The sequence below is a fragment of the Coregonus clupeaformis genome, chromosome 6 (assembly GCF_020615455.1).
Source record: "Coregonus clupeaformis isolate EN_2021a chromosome 6, ASM2061545v1, whole genome shotgun sequence".
NCBI lineage: Eukaryota > Metazoa > Chordata > Actinopteri > Salmoniformes > Salmonidae > Coregonus > Coregonus clupeaformis.
This window is the reverse complement of record NC_059197.1, coordinates 36519415-36542085: the sequence shown is the minus strand read 5'-3', so window position 1 is coordinate 36542085 and position 22671 is coordinate 36519415. Positions and strand designations below refer to the sequence as shown.

Sequence of the window (22671 nt, the reverse complement as noted above, 5' to 3'; positions counted from 1 at the left end):
AAGAAACACAATGGTCTGTTCTGGGCTTTGTCTCAGTCAGTCAGTCACCATGCAGCTCCCTGCCTGGGAAACTCACGTCTCTCTGCCTCTGAAGGAGAACAGTTCGTTTTGCCTATTCCGTTTTCAGGAATATCTGGTTGTGTTTTTTGAATAACTTTCTTTGGGATTCTTATTGTTACGACGGGCGGCAAAATACTTGGAGGAATGCTGAAAGATTAAAATCAGAGTTGAATGAAGGATGTTGAAGTTCTCCTCCAAGCGATTCGCAATCCAATTAAGATTTTAATAAGGGTCATGGTGAGGTCCTTCACGCTGCAGGGATGGGGGAACGAGGGGGCGGGGGTGGTACTGCGACTGGTGCTTTAGCATGGGGTGAGGGGTGTAGGATGGGGCTGGAGCTGGGGAGATGTTAGGTGAGATAGGGCTGGAGTATACCATAGGGGCTGGAGTGAAGGATATTGGGCTGGAGCTAGCTGGGGTATATTGGGATAGACTAGAGGCTAAGGGAAAATGCATAAATGACTAAACAGACGTGAACTTTTGTGTTGTGAATGGTGAACAGGTGCTTTAAAGGGTCATATTTTATCTTTCATCTGAGCATATATAGCAGAAGGAGAAGAGAGAAGCATACAGGGGTTAGGCCTAGTGTCTGGAGGGACTGGACATAATGTTGTTGGTGGTAGCAGGTCTTTCAGAGGAGCAGGGAGGGGAACAGAAGAGGGCCTGGACGTGGTGCTGGAGGCGGGCCTTTGAGGGCCATTGAGGGCCACCTTCCATGCTGGGGGCTTTGAGTGTCTGACAGGCGTTTAACTCCACACGACCTGCTTCTCAAGTGGCTCCGTTTGGGCCCTCAGCAATCCTGTTAGCAGCTACAATTACAATTCATGGCTCCCAGAGAGGCTGTGAACAGCCAGAGAGAGCAGAGAGGCACCGAGACTGGAGACCCTTCAGTTTAGTGGAAACACTCTCTCAAGAGGGTGCACACGCACACATACACACACATGCGCATGTACACAAACACAGACACACACACACTCACACTCTACAACAGATCTTTAGAACAAGTCCAAGTTTAAATAATATAATTATAATATAATGACAATAATTAATTTTATTTGCTGGCCATAATTACTACACCTTACTCGTAAGCAATAAAATAAATTAATGCATTTGTTTATGCACCTGCTTGCTATGATTTGTATAAATGTGCAGTTGAAGGTGCTTGTCATTTGTTTAAAGTTCAGGTGTAGATATGTGTTTTACGTCCTCCTTTATCAAGCCTGTCATCAGGTTTCATCAAGCGTGCAAACAATAACCTTTTGTTCTGTGAGGGGATTGAATGCCAGAGCACAATCAAACACTTTCAAAAGCAGGGAGAAGAAAGCCTTGGCATGATGCTTAATAGGTGCTTTAGTAATTTCTGAGTTTTCATAGTTAATCCGTTGTGAAAAGCCTGGGAGAAGAAAGGCTCCAAATGGCCCTCAGTATTAATTTGATGTGACTCCTGTACAATACTGGCTGGTGCTCCCTCTCTCCTCTCTCTCCAGCAGGCACCTTCTTTCATCAGCACAGCCTTGGAAGTTCAGCCTAAATGTTTCATGAAACCTCGGCTGTAAGCCTCTTTGGTATTCTTTCTTCATAATGCTGTTTTAAGACTATTATTACAGCACGTTACAGACAGAGGAACACATAGTGGAACTGCTTCTCTTTTGTCTGACTCAGATTGATATGGGACAATTAGGAGAGCTGTTGTATTAAACCACACATCCTAATATTATTATATTATATTACACATCCTTGTTTTATGTTATATTATAATGCATAATACCACATCCTATATAAACCTATTTCACTTAATTATATATCAAAATGAATAGTGAATAATTAATTTAACTGAACAAACAACTATCCAACAAAGGATAGACCAGAGGTGCGTTCAACAAGGGAAATAGTTCGCAAATGTTGGCTAACGTTAGCTAACATATTCCATTTGTTTTGTGTTAGCCGTGACCGTTCGCTAACGTTAGCTAAGAGTCTGAGAAGATAGTGCGGCGAACGTCTGTTTCGGGTCTTAACTGCCGCTAAAAATAATCAAGTGGCCATGTATACTTTCTACTATATTTAGTAGGATTAGCTAAGTCGTTTTCTGTTTGAATATTGTCTGTAAAAAGCCACATTAATTTTTACAAAGAAGTAGCTGTTTGATGTTTCAACATAACATTTTGGAATCTTCATTCAAATCGTTCAACTGAAATTGTTACTCTGGCAACATGTTCGCTGCAGACAGAAACCTTATTGAACTCGCCTCAGCATTGTTTTCCCATTCAAAACCAAGAATAGATCATAGAAACAGTTAAAATATAAAGCATGAGAAAAATGAGTTTGTTTGGTTTTTGTCTTGATTTTTAAAAAAGACATTGATGTTTGTCTTCCCAGATATACTATTACTGTTATTAATGAATTATAATATACTATTCAGTCCCACATCAACGTCCCTAATAAATCACAGTCTAGCTCGCTGAGACCTGAGTCTCCCTCAGTGGAACCAGAACAGATGAAGGGTTAGGAACAGGACCTCTGAATCACCACCGTCACTAGAATATTTACAGATAACAAATCATCATTAATCAGTATCTGGTGCCATGTAAATATTTTGGTAAGAAAGGTGCAAGATTACAATGAAACGTTGTAATGTTGTTGTTGTCATACATGGACACATCATGTCCCTCTTCAATTAATCATTCTGCAGACTCTCACGCTCTCTCCCCATGAGGGTTCCATGGGGTTTCTGAAATTCCTTATTGAGAGAGAGAGAGAGAGAGAGAGAGAGAGAGAGAGAGAGAGAGAGAGAGAGAGAGAGAGAGAGAGAGAGAGAGAGAGAGAGAGAGAGAGAGAGAGAGAGAGAGAGAGAGAGAGAGAGAGAGAGAGAGAGAGAGAGAGAGAGAGAGAGAGAGGAGAGAGAGAGAAGAGGGAGAGAGAGAGAGAGAGAGAGAGAGAGAGAGAGAGAGAGAGAGAGAGAGAGAGAGAGAGAGAGAGAGAGAGAGAGAGAGAGATTCTCTACTGATCAGAAATCACACTGAGAGGATTGTCCGTTTACTTTCTTTTACTATGTTTCCTTAAAAGTAAGATCTGTCCTTCATGTCTTTTCCATAATGTGTGTCTGCAGGTCATTGACCCTGGTAAAAGCAGCTTGCATTAATATGCTTTAATCCAGTGTAATTAGTCAAATTACAGCACGCCACACGGCTTGTCAGGCCTGTCCGTTTTGGCATGCAGGCAACATGTCCTGCTGGAGTCCCTCTGGACAGCACACAGCGCAGGCCAATCCCACACGCCAGTCTACCCTCCATCTCTCCTTCCTCACAAAGCCATGGTAAAAAGACAAAGAGAGGGGGAGGCTCTCTCTCTCGCTCCACATGGTGTAGCCTAAGGGTGTCCGTCTGTCTATCTGTCTCCCAGTAGTATCAGAATTATATAGGGATGTCTGTTATGGTGATTGTGAACCTGGCATTCAAGAAGTCAGAGTAATTATATCAGCTGTGTCCTCTCCTCCTACGTAGCTGTGTGTGTTTCTGAGTGAGAGTAAAACGTACGCTGGCGAGCGCTAGCTACTGAGCAGGCTACATGCTGGGATTCAAGACGTTTCCACATGGCGTGGGATTAGCTTGGGTAAAAAGATTTAAACTATATAATTACAAGAGGATCAAGTCCAAATGATCTAGTGCAGTCAACAAACCAGATTAGCGTCCTGTTCTGAACGCTGCTCCCAGCCTGGAGGGTTAGCCTCTCATTACCATACATTTACACACTCAGCTCTGCCGTCCTGAGCAGCCTGTAGATAACAACCTGCTCTACCTTTAACTCAGCCCACAGCCCTCCTCAGCCCTCCACCCGCATGCCTCCACAGCTTGTTGTGCTGTTGACACTGAGACATCAGTCAGGCTAATTCCGCTTTACGCCTGAAAAAATGATGCTCCAGATTCCGACTGCATACCGGAGGTGTCATCCCCCATAATCCTCAAAGAGCGTCCGGCAGAAAGGGAGGCTGCGTGTTTTCCAGATGATATACCGTGAACGACACAGAGAATTATACAAGTGGAGACAAATCTGTAACATATTATTAAGCGATTCCCAGTGAATAGCAGGGATAAAGGGGTAATGGATGAGGCTGTCGTTATTACCTCTGTGTAGAGTGCTGGAGCAAAGGTAGAAAGACAAGATTAATTGAGACAAGTGAGGCGCTCATTGATCATCAGGCCTTCTCTAACCGCTTGCTCTTTCTCTACTTCTCTTCCGCTGTCTCTCCTCCTCTTCATCCCTGTCTCTTTCCCTCTCTTCCTCTCATCCATGTATTTTCCCCTCTCTCTCTATCCCTGTCTCTTTCCCTCTCTTCCTCTCTAGCTCAGTCTCTTTCCCTATCCTCTTCTCCATCCTTGTGTCTTTCTCTCTCCTCCTCTTCATCTCTGTGTCTTTCTCTCTCCTCCTCTTCATCTCTGTGTCTTTCTCTCTCTCTCTCTCTCCATGTCTCTGTGAGCCTCCACCCTCCCACATAAAGCAGTGAGATGTGGGATGGATTTAAGCCCCAGTTTGGTGGCAGCCTTCAGCATCCAGAGGAGAGGAGCAGACCAAGGAGATTTCAGTCGTCTTATGGCTGACAAGTCCCTGAATAAGTCCCATTAGTGAAGTCCTGCTGAAAGAGTCCAATACCAAATGACTGCAACTCTTCACTCTAGGCTAGCTCCTTAGTGTAGGCCATCTGAAGCTGGGCTATGTACAGTGCCCCCGGAAAATATTCAGACCCCTTCCCTTTTTCCACATTTTGTTACGTTACAGCTTTATTCTAAAATTGATTAAATAAATAGAAATCCTCATCAATCTACACACAATACCCAATAATGACAAAGCAAAAACAGGTTTTTATACATTTTTGCAAATGTATAAAAAAACAGAAATACCTTATTTACATAAGTATTCAGACCCTTTGCTATGAGACTCGAAATTGAGCTCAGGTGCATCCTGTTTCCATTGATCATCCTTGAGATGTTTCTACAACTTGTTTGGAGTCCACCTGTGGTAAATTCAATTGATTGGACATGATTTGGAAAGGCGCATACCTGTCTATATAAGAGAGCAAAAACCTAGCCATGAGGTCGAAGGAATTGTCCGTAGAGCTCCGAGACAGGATTGTGTCGAGGCACAGATCTGGGGAAGGGTACCAAAAACGATCTGCAGCATTGAAGGTCCCCAAGAACACGTGGCCTCCATCATTCTTAATGGAAGAAGTTTGGAACCACCAAGACTCTTCCTGGAGTTGGCCGCCCGGCCAAACTGAGCAATCGGGGGAGAAGGGCCTTGGTCAGGGAGGTGACCAAAAACCCCATTGTCACTCTGACAGAGCTCCAGTTCCTCTGTCTAGATGGGAGATCCTTCCAGAAGGACAACCATCTCTGCAGCACTCCACCAATCAGGCCTTTATGGTAGAGTGGCCAGACGGAAGCCACTCCTCAGTAAAAGGCACATGACAGCCCGCTTGGAGTTTGCCAAAAGGCACCTAAAGACTCTCAGACCATGAGAAATAAGATTCTTTGGTCTGATGAAACCAAGATCGAACTCTTTGACCTGAATGCCAAGCGTCACATCTGGAAGAAACCTGGTACCATCACTACGGTGAAGCATGGTGGTAGCAGCATCATGCTGTAGGGATGTTTTTCAGCGGCAGGGACTGGGAGACTAGTCAGGATCGCGGGAAAGATGAACGGAGCAAAGTACAGAGAGATCCTTGATCAAAACTTGCTCCAGAGCGCTCAGGACCTCAGACTGGGGCGAAGGTTCACCTTCCAACAGGACAACGACCCTAAGCACACAGCCAAGACAAAGCTGGAGTGGATTTGGGACAAGTCTCTAAATGTCCTTGAGTGGCCCAGCCAGAGCCCGGACTTGAACCCGATTTAATATCTCTGGAGAGACCTGAAAATAGCTGTGCAGCGACACTCCCCATCCAACCTGACAGAGCTTGAGAGGAACTGTTATTTCTGCCAAAGGTGCTTCAACAAAGTACTGAGTAAAGGGTCTGAATACTTATGTAAATGTGATATTTCAGTTTTAATTTTTTTTATAAATTTGCTAACATTTCTAAAAACCAGTTTTTGCTTTGTCATTATGGGGTATTGTGTGTAGATTGATGAGGGGGGAAAAAACTATTTAATCCATTTTAGAATAAGGCTGTAATGTAACAAAATGTGGAAAAAGTCAAGGGGACTGAATACTTTCCAAATGCACTGTATTTGTATGCTGTGTGTGGATGTTGTGTATCTAAGACTTTGAAAGTGTTAAATACAGTAACTATCATATGACAGAGTGGTTTTGTCTCATTTTCTTAAAGTGTATAATCAAAGTGATTATTTATTGGAAATGTATTTGAAATGTGTAAAATATCACTTCTGGGCCGATTTCCCAGACACAGATTAAGCCTAGTCCTTCGTTTTTTTTATTGGTATATTCTTGCTGTGTGTATGTTGTGTGACTACTGTACTGGTGGTGCAGACTAGGGTTGAGGTATCACTGACTTCTTCATAGAGAGAGAAACCCCCTACGAGCTGAACACCCCTCTCTCTTTTGTCAGAATGTTTTAGACACACAGCCCCCGCTACTCAACCCCGCCTGGTAACGTGCGTGAAATACAGCAACGTGACATAAACATTATTGACAAACTTGGCTGGACGTTTGGGGCAGTGATCTGCAGCCAGCAGCAGCGGCCTGATGTGATGTATATTCATCCTTTTATCCCAGTGGTCCCAGAGCAACAGCTCCCTGCTACCGCTACCAGCCTCGCTCGCTACCGCCAGCCAGCACCGTGTCATCTCTCCACACTCCAGCCACCACACAAATGGATAGTGACACTGATTATGCAAATCTGTATCTTATTTTCCCCAATACCTGCTTCAGGAGCCTGGTACTTTATTGAAGTTGAGATATGGAACTGGGAGAGGGAACCGAGCGCTTTGCCTCCTAACTATAATCTCAGAGAGTTTTAGCGTTTCCCTATTTCCACCCTAATAACAGTCATAACAGTTGTCATGGCAAGGGAAGATCAGATGGAATGCATGCTTTGATATTTGGGAAGACTTCAGCATCAATCTGAAAGGGACCTAGTGGGGATTATAGTTGCAGTAAAAGGTTGGTTTGTGACAGGCATTGGTCATAGAGCTCAGATATGTCTCCTCTCATTTACTTAACGGAACATAGCAATACTTTTGTTATGGATTAGTCCTCCAGAGAACATTTCAGAATTTTTTTTCAGTATAAAACCTTTATAACCTGTTTTTCAGTGATTGGTTTGTTTTTAGGTTCCTTGTCAGTTGGTTTGGTCCTTGTGGTCTGTTGAATGGCCTCTTGTTGTTTCCCACCCCATGTTGTCTACACAGCGCACCCACACCCACCCACCCACCCAGCCACCCACACACACCCACCCACCCAGCCACACACACTACATTCCACTATAATGGATAAGAAATTAGATGCATATTCCAGAGCTGCTTTACACATGTTGACACACAAAATTAGATTTGTTTCCGTTGTTTTGAAATGAAGGTTTTTTTGTTTGTTTTTTTTTGTTTTTTTTTTATAATATGTTTATTATTTTCCAATAAAAATAAAGTAAAAGAGACAGCAATACAAACAATGACATTCATTGTACTGTTGGATGGGATGGCCAGTTTAGAGGACAAAACAAAAGTTAACTCACACATACACAAAATAAAACAAAATCCTATTAGGTGGTACGTGTATAAGAAGACAGCATATAGTCATTACAAGCAGTGTAGTTCAGCCAAAAATAAATATTGAGTGGAGTACAGCACAGAGTAGCAGCAGATCGTCAGCCCAGTTATGAAGCGGGACTAGACCATTTATCCAGTATCGGCTGCCATATTTTGTAAAACAATGGACTTCTATTGGAGGTGTTGTATCGAATCTTTTCCATATGGATTACATTCCCTAAATCCCGTAACCACATTTCAAAGGTAGGTACAGTCTCCAATTTCCAAAATTGCAATATGAGCCTTTTGGCCAATAGAGTACAAAGAGAGACAGCTTTCCCCTCCTGGTTATTCCCATCAACTGTACCAAACAGAGCGATCAATGGGTCTGGGGCTAGAACTCTATCAAAGGCCTTAGATAAGTAATCAAAAATGAGAGCCCAGTAAGCCTGTAATTTAGGGCATGTCCAGAATAAGTGGGACAACGTCCCCTCCTCCTGCTTGCACCTCTCACACAGTGGTGAGGTGTCCGGGAATATTTTATGCAGTTTTACTTTTGAGTAGTGTAACCTGTGTATCACCTTAAACTGTACAAGGTTGTGTCTGGCATTCACTGAACTGTGGTTTATATTCCTGAGAGCTTCTATCCAGTCCTCATTTGAGATTTCTGAACCAAGTTCTTGTTCCCAAGCCCTTTTAATGGTGTCTGTGGATACCTCTATGTGGGCCTGTAGCACATCATACAGTCTGGAGACCGACCCTTTTGAATGGGGTTTGACAAGGATCAAGCTATCTAATGTAGGACTATTTGGCTTCATGCCATACTGTGGGATGTGTGTCCTTAAGAAATTCCTGATTTGGAGGTATCTGAAAAAATGTGTTGTTGGCATGTTGAACTTTGCCTGTAGTTGTTGAAATGAAGCTAACTGACCATCTATGTATAGATTACCAATTGTTGTGAGCCCTCTTCTCCCTCCACTGTGAAAACACCACATCATCCATTGCAGGGTGGAAAGCATGATTCCGGCTAATCGGGCTGTCTATGTACACAGTGGGTATGTTAAGAAAATCCCTAATCTGTTTCCAGATCCTAAGAGTATGACAAATGACTGGATTGGAGTCATAAGTGGCTTTTTTCACATATGATGGGCTATTAACAAGTGCAGGGAGTGAGGAACGTTGACAGGAGGCCTGCTCAATCAAAAGCCATGAAGGCATATCCTTCCGTCTCATCTCAGGTAAACTTTCCCTCCAGAAAGACACAATGTTCAGATTAGCAGCCCAATAATACAGTTTGAAGTGAGGAAGGCCAAAGCCCCCTCTATCTTGTACTTGCATAAATGCTTCTTTGCAATTCTGGCTGCCTTGTTATCCCATAAAAATGGAGTTACTATTGAATCCAGTTTCTTAAAATAGCTTTGTGGTATGAAATTGGGTAGACATTGGAAGAGGTAAAGAAACCTGGGTAGGACAACCATTTTAATAGCGTTTATACGACCAACCAAGGAAATAGGCAGAGTTTTCCAGAAATCTATATTTTGTTTAAGCTGATATATTTTCATGTCCCAATTCACTTTCAATAGCTGGTCAAGGTCTCTTGTCACTACAATGCCAAGGCTTGTGAACTTGTCCCTCACTGTTCTAAGCGGGGTAGATTGCAGAAATTGCATATCCACAGGCCGTGATATTGGCATCATCTCACTTTTTTGCCAGTTTATCTTGTAGCCAGAGAAGGAGCCGAATGTGTTTATCAAGTTAAGTAATGGTGGAATAGACGTTTTAGGCTTGGACAAAAACAAAAGAACATCGTCTGCATATAGGGAAATTTTGTGCTGTGTGTCTTTTATTTTAACAGAAGCTATATCGGCACATGCCCGAATCGCGTAGCAAGGGGTTCCATGGCTATAGCGAAGAGAGCAGGCGAAATAGGGCACCCCTGTCGGCACCCCTTGAACAGGCGGAATGACTGCGACATTTCCTGATTGGTCACCACGGACGCCATTGGGTGTGCATAAATAATTCTTATCCAATTAATAAATTCCTTTCCAAATCCGAAATGCTCCAGAACCGACATCATATACTTCCACTCAATCTGATCAAACGCCTTCTCTGCATCAAGAGCTATTACCACTGCCTCAACTTTATGATCACGATACATTACGTTGAAAAGGCGTCTCAAATTGTAGTATATATGCCCCGATAAAACCTGTCTGGTCAGGGTGTATGATGTCGGAAATATATTTTTTCAATCGGTTTGCCAATATCTTTGTCAACACCTTGTTTTCTATGGGGGAGTAACGACACGGGGCGATACTGACGACATCTCCATGGAATCTCTATCTTTTTTCAAGATCAGGGCTATTGTAGCCTCATACAGTGTTCTGCGGGAGTTTGGTATTTTCTTTGGATTGTTGAAACATTCGCAGCATAAGTGGAGATAGACTAGCGCAGTACTTCTTATAGAATTCTATTACATATCCATCGGGCCCAGGGGCCTTGCTGTTTGGAAATTGTGCTATCGCTGTGTTAATTTCATCTAAGGTTATCCCTGCATCAAGTACGGCAGCTGCCCCCTGTCTAGTTTAGGAAGTTCACAATCAGCGAGAAAGCGTTCCATAGTTTGTGGATCAGTAGCATCGCATTTTGATTGGTATAGCTCTGAGTAAAACTGTGCAAAGCATTTATTAATGTCCTGCGGATCTGTTACTATTTTACCCTTCTTGTCTTTTATTTTGTGAATAGCTCTAGATGCTTGTACATGCCTTAGCTGTCTTGCTAATAATTTATGTGGTTTGTCCCCCAGTTCAAAATAACTTTGTTGCGTTCTAGCAAGTAAAGAGCCCACCCGTTTCGAAAGGATGGTATTGTATTCATACTTTAACTTTGTGATCTTCTCAAGGACTGTATACGAGGAATTTGTCCTAAAACGTTCTCCTGTTCCCCTAACTCTCTTTCAATTTCTCTCAGCCTAGTATTGGCACGTTTCTTCCTCTCTGATGTATAAGAAATAATGTAACCTCTAATCACAGCCTTTAGAGATTCCCAAAGGGTGGAGTCGTCAACATCCCCCGTGTCGTTAGTACTGAGGAAAAGGCAATCTGCTCCTCCAAATACTGACAAAAAGCCTCATCTTTCAACAGGTATGCGTCTAAGCGCCACGGTCGCCGACCTGTCGACATATTGTCGAAGTTTCAGCACCATGGACAGAGGAGAGTGGTCCGTAATTAGAATGGGGTGATAGGTAACCGACTCAGCTGCTGAGATTAGTTTGGAGTCCAACAAAAAATAGTCAATTCTGGAATATGATTTATGAACTGATGAGAAGAAAGAATAATCCCTGTCTGTTGGGTGCGTCAGTCTCCAAATATCGACAATGTTAAGGTTTGTCATCAATGTATTTAGACAGACACTGGCATTTGATTGTTGAAGTGACCTTGATAGCTGTTTATCTAAAAGAGGGTCTAACGTACAGTTAAAGTCACCTCCAACAATAACACTTGTATCCGAGATATTTGGTATGGCCTTAAATACCCTTTGAAAAAAATAATGGATCATCGAAGTTGGGTCCATATAAATTGACCAAGGTTATTGGTTTTGAATTCAGTGTACCAGCCACAATAATATACCGACCATTAGGATCTGAAATCGAGGTTGAGTAAACAAAAGGAATGTTTTTCCCTTATCAGGATTGCTACCCCTCTCGCTTTTGCATCAAAGTTAGACTGGTATATCTGACCGATCCAGCCGACTCGTAGCTTGGCCTGCGCGGGGCGTTTAATATGAGTTTCTTGAAGAAGCACTATGTCAGCACCCAGTGATTTAAGATGAGAAAAAACCTTAGCTCGTTTCACGACATGCCCTAATCCATTACAGTTCCAGCTGACTATCTTTATTCCACCTGGTCTACTCTGTGCTCGGTCACTATGTGGCATTTCTTATTTTAAAGCAAATTGCTGCTGTCATACAAAACCCTTGAAATGAAGGTTAAGAGGCCCAGTGCCTGTATTGCCTAGCAATTAATTTAAAGAAGGAAGAGATTAATACATTTCTTACAGAATGGCGAGCAGAAAACAGAGTGAAATAGTTTCACTATACCAGGATGCCTAGTAGAAAGTGGAACATTCACACATGGTAAAATAAGTTGTGAAATGTATTGATTGGGGCTGTGGTGTCTCATCTTACTTAGTGAAATGTGCAAAATGTTATCCTATCTACACTTGTGATAAACTCTAACATATCTACACCCAACATAAACTCTATATATTACACTGAATAAAAATATGAACATGTAAAGTGTCGGTCCCATGTTTCATGAGCTGAAATAAAAGATCCCAAAAATGTTCCATGTGCACAAAAAGCTTATTCCTCTAAAATGTTATGTGCAAATTTGTTTACATCCCTGTTAGTGAGCATTTCTCCTTTTCCAAGATAATCCATCCACCTGGCAGGTGTGGCATATCAAGAAGCTGATTAAACAGAATTATAATTATACAGGTACACGTTGTGCTGGGGACAATAAAAGGCCACTCTAAAATGTGCAGTTTTGTCACACAACACAATGCCACAGATGTCTCAAGTTTTGAGGGAGCATGCAATTGGCACACTGACTGCAGGAATGTCCACCAGAGCTGTTGCCAGAGAATTTAATGTTAATTTCTCTACCATAAGCCGCCTCCGATGTCATTTTAGAGAATTTGGCAGTATGTCCAACCGGCCTCACAACCGCAGACCACGTGTAACCACGCCAGTCCAGGACCTCCACATCCGGCTTCTTCACCTGTGGGATCGTCTGAGACCAGCCACCTGGACAGCTGATGAAACTATGGGTTTATACAACCAAATAATTTCTGTTACAAACTGTTAGAAACCATCTCAGGGAAGCTCATCTGCGTGCTCGTCGTCCTCACCAGGGTCTTATCCTGACTGCAGTTTGGCATCGTAACCAACTTCAGTGGGCAAATGCTCACCTTCGATGGCCACTGGAACGCTGGAGAAGTGTGCTCTTCACGGATGAATCCCGGTTTCAACTGTACCGGGCAGATGGCAGACAGCATGTATGGCAATGTGTGGGTGAGTGGTTTGCTGATGTCAACGTTGTGAACAGTGTGCCCCATGGTGGCGGTGGGGTTATGGTAAGGGAAGGCATAATCTACGGACAATGAACACAATTTGCATTTTATCGATGGCAATTTTAATGCACAGAGATACCGTGATGAGATCCTGAGGCCCATTGTCGTGCCATTCATCCGCCGCCATCACCTCATGTTTCAGCATGATAATGCACGGCCCCATGGCGCAAGGATCTGTACACAATTCCTGGAAGCTGAAAATGTCCCAATTCCCTGCATACTCACCAGACATGCCACCCATTAAGCATGTTTGGGATGCTCTGGATCGACCTGTACGACAGCGTGTTCCAGTTCCCGCCAATATCCAGCAACTTCGCACAGCCGGTGAAGAGGAGTGGGACAACAATCCACAGGCCACAATCAACAGCCTGATCAACTCTATGAAAAGGAGATATGTTGCGCCGCATGAGGCAAATGGTGGTCACACCAGATATTGACTGGTTTTCTGATCCATGCCCCTACCTTTTTTTTAAAGGTATCTGTGAACAACAGATGCATATCTGTATTCCCAGTCATGTGAAATCCATAGATTAGGGCCTAATGAATGTATTTAAATTAACTGATTTCCTTATATGAACTGTAACTCAGTAAAATCTTTGAAATTGTTGCATGTTGTTTATATTTTTGTTCAGTGTACTGTATATACACTGCTCAAAAAAATAAAGGGAACACTTAAACAACACAATGTAACTCCAAGTCAATCACACTTCTGTGAAATCAAACTGTCCACTTAGGAAGCAACACTGATTGACAATACATTTCACATGCTGTTGTGCAAATGAAATAGACAACAGGTGGAAATTAAAGGCAATTAGCAAGACACCCCCAATAAAGAAGTGGTTCTGCAGGTGGTGACCACAGACCACTTCTCAGTTCCTATGCTTCCTGGCTGATGTTTTGGTCACTTTTGAAAGCTGGCGGTGCTTTCACTCTAGTGGTAGCATGAGACGGAGTCTACAACCCACACAAGTGGCTCAGGTAGTGCAGCTCATCCAGGATGGCACATCAATGCGAGCTGTGGCAAGAAGGTTTGCTGTGTCTGTCAGCGTAGTGTCCAGAGCATGGCGGCGCTACCAGGAGACAGGCCAGTACATCAGGAGACGTGGAGGAGGCCGTAGGAGGGCAACAACCCAGCAGCAGGACCGCTACCTCCACCTTTGTGCAAGGAGGAGCAGGAGGAGCACTGCCAGAGCCCTGCAAAATGACCTCCAGCAGGCCACAAATGTGCATGTGTCTGCTCAAACGGTCAGAAACAGACTCCATGAGGGTGGTATGAGGGCCCGACATCCACAGGTGGGGGTTGTGCTTACAGCCCAACACCGTGCAGGACATTTGGCATTTGCCAGAGAACACCAAGATTGGCAAATTCGCCACTGGCGCCCTGTGCTCTTCAAGGATGAAAGCAGGTTCACACTGAGCACATGTGACAGACGTGACATAGTCTGGAGACGCCGTGGAGAATGTTCTGCTGCCTGCAACATCCTCCAGCATGACCGGTTTGGCGGTGGGTCAGTCATGGTGTGGGGTGGCATTTCTTTGGGGGGCCGCACAGCCCTCCATGTGCTCGCCAGAGTTAGCCTGACTGCCATTAGGTACCGAGATGAGATCCTCAGACCCCTTGTGAGACCATATGCTGGTGAGGTTGGCCCTGGGTTCCTCCTAATGCAAGACAATGCTAGACCTCATGTGGCTGGAGTGTGTCAGCAGTTCCTGCAAGAGGAAGGCATTGATGCTATGGACTGGCCCGCCCGTTCCCCAGACCTGAATCCAATTGAGCACATCTGGGACATCATGTCTCGCTCCATCCACCAATGCCACGTTGCACCACAGACTGTCCAGGAGTTGGCGGATGCTTTAGTCCAGGTCTGGGAGGAGATCCCTCAGGAGACCATCCGCCACCTCATCAGGAGCATGCCCAGGCATTGTAGGGAGGTCATACAGGCACGTGGAGGCTACACACACTACTGAGCCTCATTTTGACTTGTTTTAAGGACATTACATCAAAGTTGGATCAGCCTATAGTGTGGTTTTCCACTTAAATTTTGAGGGTGACTCCAAATCCAGACCTCCATGGGTTGATAAATTTGATTTCCATTGATAATTTTTGTGTGATTTTGTTGTCAGCACATTCAACTATGTAAAGAAAAAAGTATTTAATAAGATTATTTCATTCATTCAGATCTAGGATGTGTTGTTTAAGTGTTCCCTTTATTTTTTTGAGCAGTGTATACAAGCATGGTAAACTATAGTATTTACAAGTTTTTCCTTATCTGATGTCCAATGCTCAGTCCCTGTATGCTTCTGTGCACCTTGTCACATCCCTTGACTTTTTCCGCATTTTGTTGTGTTACAGCCTGAATTCAAAATTGATTAAATTTAGATTTTGTGTCACTGGCCTACACACCATAACCCATAATGTCAAAGTGGAATTATGTTTTTGAAAATATAAATATAAAAAGCAGACATTGAATATCCCTTTGAGCATGGTGAAGTTATTATTTACACTTTGGATGGTGTATCAATGCACCCAGTCACTACAAAGATACAGGCATCTTTCCTAACTCCGTTGCCGGAGAGGAAGGAAACCAATCAGGAATTTCTCTGTGAGGCAATGGTGACTTTAAAACAGTTACAGTTTAATGCCTGTGATAGGAAAAAACTGAAGATGGATCAACAACACTGTAGTTACTCCACAATACTAACCTAATTGACAGAGTGAAAAGAAGGAAGCCTGTACAGAATTCAAATATTCCGAAACATGCATCCTGTTTGCAACATGTATTGACTTGGGGTTGAATACTTATCTTATCAAGATACTGTATATTAGTGTTTTATTTTTCATAATTTATTTACAAATGTTAGAATTTGTCTTCCACTTTAACATTACAGAGTATTTTGTGTAGATCGTTGACAAAATCCCACTTTGTAACACAACAAAATGTGGAAAAAGGGGTGTGAATACTTTTTTTTATCCTGTTCCCCTCCCTCCCTTACAGTTCTGCACTGTGTACCTTGAGGTCAGGTTGTAAACCAGCGTTCACAGTGTATGCTGTTTCTCCTTCCATCTCTCCCTCCCTCCCTCCCTGAGGTCAGGTTGTGGATGTGTGTGAAATCCTCCCCATTCTCCTGGGGGAGCAGTCATATCACTCTCCTTTCATCTCCTTCTATTTCTCTCTCTCTCTCCCTCCTTCTCTCTCTCCTTCTATTTCTCTCTCGCTCTCCCTCCTTCTCACTCTCCTTCTATTTCCCTCTCTCGCTCTCTCTCATCTGTTCTCTCCATCCCTTGGGCTGTGGATCAGGCAGTTTCGAGGCTTTCCACTAGAAGCCTATTAGCTGTGTGAGGGGAGAACACAGAGGAGCTACTATCATAGCAGGTTGTCACTCTGCTTCCCTCTCCTTTATAACTGTATCAGTCATGCTGGCTTGGGGCCTGACTCAATCATCTTATTATGGCCCCATCTCAGCAGAACTGACTGACTCACTCACGCACACGCACACGCACACGCACACGCACACACACACACACACACACACACACACACACACACACACACACACACACACACACACACACACACACACACACACACACACACACACACACACACACACACACACACACACATTAATGTCAGTCACATTGACATTAATAAATAAATACTATAAATACGTACTGTTCAATAAGGCTGGACAGTACGGGGTTAACGTCAGTCACAATGCTAAAAGACCAATGAACAAAACTAAGACCACCCGCTGCTTGGGACTCTGAAATCTAAATGTAGTGTTCTACATCTATGTGATGTTTTCTATGTTATTCCATGTGAGCTTCAGCCTAAGCACTGCTGTCACCTATGTCTCTCCTCATTTCAGCTGTCACAATATTTCTCCACACTGATGTGATATTCCACAGGCTCAGTGCAGCTATCCGCCCTCTGTGACATCACACAGGGACAGGAAACAAAAGACAGAAACGTTCAATTGCATTATGGTCATTATAGGAGAGGTATGATCTCCACCCAGCTAGTAGAGCAGCACACACGCACCATTGGATTTTAATGTGTGGGTGGTGGGTGGAGGGGGGAACCTGCATGGAAACAAAAGGCTGGGCTTGTCTGCCTCCAGCCCCTCCCCATCCCTCCCCCTGCAGTGTGACAGCCTGTAAGCAGAGCAGGGCAGGTGATGAGGCGGGTAGTAGGGGGGAGGGGTGAGTGGGGGGGGAGGAGTCAAGGGGTGGGTCTGGAGGGGCCTGGTCCTCCTCGGTCATCCTTCCTGGTGGTGGACTGATTAGATTGGGGCCGAAGTCTCCAGCTGGCAGGCATGCAGGCACACACAAACAGAGGCAGGGCTGGCTGGCTGGCTGGCTGGCTGGCTGGCCGACTGGCTGGCCGACTGGCTGGCCGGCTGGCCGGCTGGCTGGCTGGCCGGCTGGCTGGGTGGCTGGCCGGCTGTGTCCCCAGCGCTCGTCAGCTCTGACACCTCTGACAGCTTCAGCAAGCAGGTTCATTAAATGGCATTTCTTACAGCTGCTTCTCTCTCTGTGCTTTGTCAAGCCTCCAGCCTACAGGGGCCCCTCACTGCTTGTTGGTTTAAACCAAGGCTTTGTTGTTCTGACATAATGTTTTGATGTGGGCTGTTTGAAGCGGAGGCTTTTTAGCCTGTGTGTTTTGTTGCTGGTGAGGCCTCTGGCCTGCTCTGTCTGTCTTTAGCCCTGTGGCCTGGCCTGCCTGCTCTCTGTTCCCAGTCACAGCAACAGACAAGAGGAACCAGGAAGGGGTAATACAACCATGTAGACACGCCACTCCTGTAGTTTTTAATGTAAGGTTGATCAGGCCATGCATTATAATAGTATTCTCTTGTAATTTCTCAGTTGTATCTGCGTATTTCTCCATCTTTCTTCGTCCTGATCTGTTCACAATCTCTCCATTGATGTGTCGTAGCCGGCCGTGACCGGGAGACCCATGGGGCGGCGCACAATTGGCCCAGCGTCGTCCAGGATAGGGGAGGGAATGGCCGGCAGGGATGTAGCTCAGTTGGTTGAGCATGGCGTTTGCAACGCCAGGGTTGTGGGTTCAATTCCCACGGGGGGCCAGTAAAAAATAATAATATATATATATATATATATATAAAAAAGAATAATGTATGCACTCACTAACTGTAAGTCGCTCTGGATAAGAGCGTCTGCTAAATGACTAAAATGTAAATGTAAAATCTATCTTTCCCTCTCTCTACCGCTCCACCTCTCCATCTCTCCTTTTCTCCATCTCCCCCCATCTCTCCACCTCTCCCTCTCTCCATCTTTCCTCTCCTCCTCCTCAGCAGCTCCCTACTACAGGTGTTCGCTGAGCAGGCAGTCTGTCTCTATGACAACTGTTAGAGCCTGGGGTTGCTGATTTGTCAACCTGGAGCAGCACAGGGATGAGAAGCAGAGATGCCACCACCCCTCCCTCCACCACCTCTCCCTCCCTCGCTCCCTCCACTTCTCACTCCCTCGCTCCCTCCACCTGCCACCTTCCACCCTTCACTCCACTTCTCTCCATCTAATCCACTTCTAATTGAGCTCCAGATACTTTGATGTGGCAGGGAGGGAGAGGTGGTGGAGGGAGGGGTGGTGGCATCTCTGCTTCTCATCCCTGTGCTGCTCCAGGTTGACAAATCAGCAACCCCAGGCTCTAACAGTTGTCATTCCAGGGAGAAAATAAGAGAAAATAAGGCACTGCTGCCTCTCACCTCTTCTCCCCTCTTCCCGTCCTCTCCTCCTCTACTCCTGCTTGTCACTGTTTTAAATAAGCATTAGCATTGGACCTAACCTCCCCAGCCCAACATCTCACTCTGCCTCCCTCCCTAGTTCCCCCCCCTGGACTGTCAGTCAGGCTTGAGCTACATCCCCTCTCTGTGTGTTGTGTTTCGGCTGTTCTCTCTCGCACACCGCCCTGGCTGGTTCTCATGTCTCTGTCTGTGTCCAGCTACACTGATAGGATGGGAATATGTGTGATTGTAACCTGGGGGCTCAGACAGTGTTGGATAAGGAAGGAGGGAGGGAGGGAGGGAGGGAGGTGTGTTAGGGGGATCATTCTCACCTGTCATGGAGGCCTCTCTTAAACTCCCTCAGTAGACCTGCTGTCCCAGAGGTGCTGCACACTAATGATCCCCCTCTCCTCATTCCCCTCTCCTCTCCTCTCCTCTCTTTTGCTCACCCCCATCCTTTCCTCTCCCCTCCCCTCTCCTCTCCTCTCTCACTCTCTCCTCTCCTTGTGTTGGTATTGATGTGTGTAACCCAGAGGCCTGTTCTTCCTGTTTTCTACACCCTGGTTGCGTGTTGCAGACCACCTGAAAGACAGAGGTGTATCTGGGAAATAGAATGTTTAGAGACAATGGAAGTCTACAACATAGCTGCAGCATAGCACCTCAATGTAAACCCTTTGTGTGGTCTCTTTTTCCTCCTGTTCCTCTCCTCCCCTCCCTTCCCCTCCTCTCTTTTCCTCTCCTCTCTGCAGGTCCTGGCGTACTCAGAGGGTCTGCATGGTAAATGGATGTTCAGTGAGATCAGAGCGGTCTTCTCCAGGCGATTCCTGCTCCAGAACACCGGCCTGGAGGTCTTCATGGCCAACAGGAGTAAGCATCACACACACTCACTATGTCCCAAATGGCACCCTATTCCCTATATAGTGCACTACTTAGGACCAGAGACCGTAGTGCACTACATAGAGAATAGGGTGCCGTTTTGGACACAGACACACTCTCCTCTCATATGTGTCCTGTTTGCATTCTGATGATGATATATAATAAACTGCTTCTCTTAAGCACTTTAACATAGTGTTGAGAATTGTTATTAATCAAGTTGTGTTATCTCTCCTCCCAGCGTCAGTGATGTTTAACTTCCCAGACCAGGCCACAGTGAAGAAGGTAGTCTACAGTCTACCCAGGGTCGGAGTGGGAACCAGCTATGGCCTACCACAAGCCAGGTAACACACACACAACCACACACGCAAACACACACACATTTACATTTTTAGCTCATGGAACATTTTGTTTCATCTTTGGCCTTTGCAATTCCCCATCTATCTTACTAGCTCCAGAGTACCATTGTGTAGTGCATTGTGTCCATATTATTTAGCCGGGTGTGTTTTGTTAGTCTCCCCACCTACCTCCATTGTGTGGTGGAGTGTGGAGCCGTCCCTGGCAGCAGCTGACCCTGCCTGCAGCAGAGACATTTTTGTATATTTCTTTGTATATTATTAGGATCCCCATTAGCTGTTGCAAAAGCAGCAGCTACTCTTCCTGGGGTCCACACAAAACATGAAACATGACATAATACAGAGCATTAATAGACAAGAACAGCTCAAGGACAGAACTTCATCAATTTAAAAAAGGCACACGTAGCCTACATATCAATACATACACACAAACTATCTAGGTCAAATACGGGAGAGGCGTTGTGCCGTGAGGTGTTGTTGCTTTATCTGTTTTTTTAAACCAGGTTTGCTGTTCATTTGAGCAATATGAGATGGGACGTAGTTCCATGCAATAATGGCTCTATATAATACTGTACACTTTCTTGAATTTGTTCTGGATTTGGGGACTGTGAAAAGACCCCTGGTTGCATGTCTGGTGGGGTAAGTGTGTGTGTCAGAGCTGTGTATAAGTTGACTATACAAATAATTTAGGATTTCTTATAAAAAGAAGAAGTGATGCAGTCAGTCTCTCCTCAACTCTTAGCCAACAGAGACTGGCATGCATACTATTTATATTAGACCTCTGATTACAATGATGAGCAAGAAGTGCATCTCTATTCTGGGCCAGATTCAACTTAACTAGGTCTTTCCTTGCAGCACTCGACCACACGACTGGACAATAATCAAGACAAGACAAAACTAGAGCCTGCAGGACTTGCTTTTTGGAGTGTGGTGTCAAAAAAGCAGAGCATCTCTTTATTACGGACAGACCTCTCCCCATCTTTACAACCATTGAATCTATATGTTTTGACCATGGTAGTTTACAATCTATGTTAACACCAAGTAATTTAGTCTCCTCAACTTCTTCAGCAGCCACACCATTAATTACCAGATTCAGCTGAGGTCTAGAACTTAGGGAATGATTTGTATCAAATACAATGCTCTTAGTTTTAGAGATGTTCAGGACCAGTTTATTACTGGCCACCCATTCCATAACAGACTGCAACTCTTTGTTAAGGGTTTCAGTGACTTCATTAGCTGTGGTTGCTGATGCGTATATGGTTGAATCATCAGCATACATGGACACACATGCTCTGTTTAATGCCAGTGGAAGATCATTGGTAAAAATAGAAAAGAGTAAAGCGCCTAGAGAGCTGCCCTGCAGTACACCACACTTTACATGTTTGACATTAGAGAAGCTTCCATTAAAGAAAACCCTCTGAGTTCTATTAGATAGATAGCTCCGAATCCACGATATGGCAGAGGTTGAAAAGCCATAACACATTTTTCTCAATAACAGGTTATGGTCAATAATGTCAAAGGCTGCACTGAAATCTAACAGTACAGCTGCCACAATCTTCTAATTATCAATTTATTTCAACCAATCATCAGTCATTTGTGTCAGTGCAGTACATGTTGAGTGCCCTTCCCTATAAGCATGCTGAAAGTCTGTTTTTAATTTGTTTACAGAGAAATAGCATTGCATTTGGTCAAACACAATTTTTTCCAATAGTTTGCTAAGAGCTGGCAGCAAGCTGATAGGTCTGCTGTTAGAACCAGTAAAGACCGCTTTACCACTCTTGGGTAGAGGAATGACTTTGGCTTCAGGCCTGACAACAAAGACTTTCCTCTAGTCTCAGATTAAAGATATCAATGCCAGGAGGTTTGTTATTATTGATCGACAACAATAATTTTTCCACCTCTCCCACACTAACTTTACAAAATTCAAACTTGCAATGCTTTTCTTTAATTATTTGTTTTTTTATGCATGAGTACAATGGCTCACTGTTCGTTGTTGGCATTTCCTGCCTAGGTTTGCCCACTTTTCCAATGAAGTAATCATTAAAATAATTGCCAACATCAAATGGTTTTGTGATGAATAAGCCATCTGATTCGATGAAAGATGGTTGAATTTGTCTTTCTGCCCATCATTTCATTTAAAGTACTTCATAATACAGTTTCTTCTTCTTTTTGTTGAGTTTAGTCACATAATTTCTCAATCTGCCATTCAGATGTGCAGCCAGACTTATTAGCCACTCCTTTTGCCCCATTGCTTTCAACCATACAGTTTTTCAATTCCTCATCAATCCATGGAGCCTTAACAGTTCTAACAGTCAGTTCCTTAACAGGTGCATGTTTATCAATAATTGGAAGAAGCAATTTCATAAATTCATCAACTGCAGCGTCTACAGTTGAAGTCGGAAGTTTACATACACCTTAGCCAAATACATTTAAACTCAGTTTTTCACAATTCCTGACATTTAATCCTAGTAAAAATTCCCTGTTTTAGGTCAGTTAGGATCACCACTTTATTTTAAGAATGTGAAATGTCAGAATAATACTAGAGATAATTATTTATTTAAGCTTTTATTTCTTTCATCACATTCCCAGTGGGTCAATTAGTATTTGGTAGCATTGCCTGTAAATTGTTTAACTTGGGTCAAACGTTTCGGGTAGCCTTCCACAAGCTTCCCACAACAATTTGGGTGAATTTTGGCCCATTCCTCCTGACAGAGCTGGTGTAACTGAGTCAGGTTTGTAGGCCTCCTTGCTCGCACACGCTTTTTCAGTTCTGCCCACAAATGTTCTATAGGATTGAGGTCAGGGCTTGAA

At 44.1% G+C, this 22671-nt stretch overlaps 1 protein-coding gene across 2 annotated transcripts in view; it reads left to right on the top strand.

Moving 5' to 3' along the window:
• Positions 1 to 22671, top strand: part of LOC121567869 (neurobeachin-like) — a 311893-nt gene that overhangs the window by 212730 nt on the left and 76492 nt on the right. For both annotated transcript variants that reach the window (XM_045220277.1, XM_045220272.1), the window contains exons 43-44: positions 19381 to 19498; positions 19746 to 19848. In XM_045220277.1, the coding sequence (XP_045076212.1) occupies positions 19381 to 19498; positions 19746 to 19848 (221 nt within the window). The remainder of the gene's footprint in view (positions 1 to 19380; positions 19499 to 19745; positions 19849 to 22671) is intronic.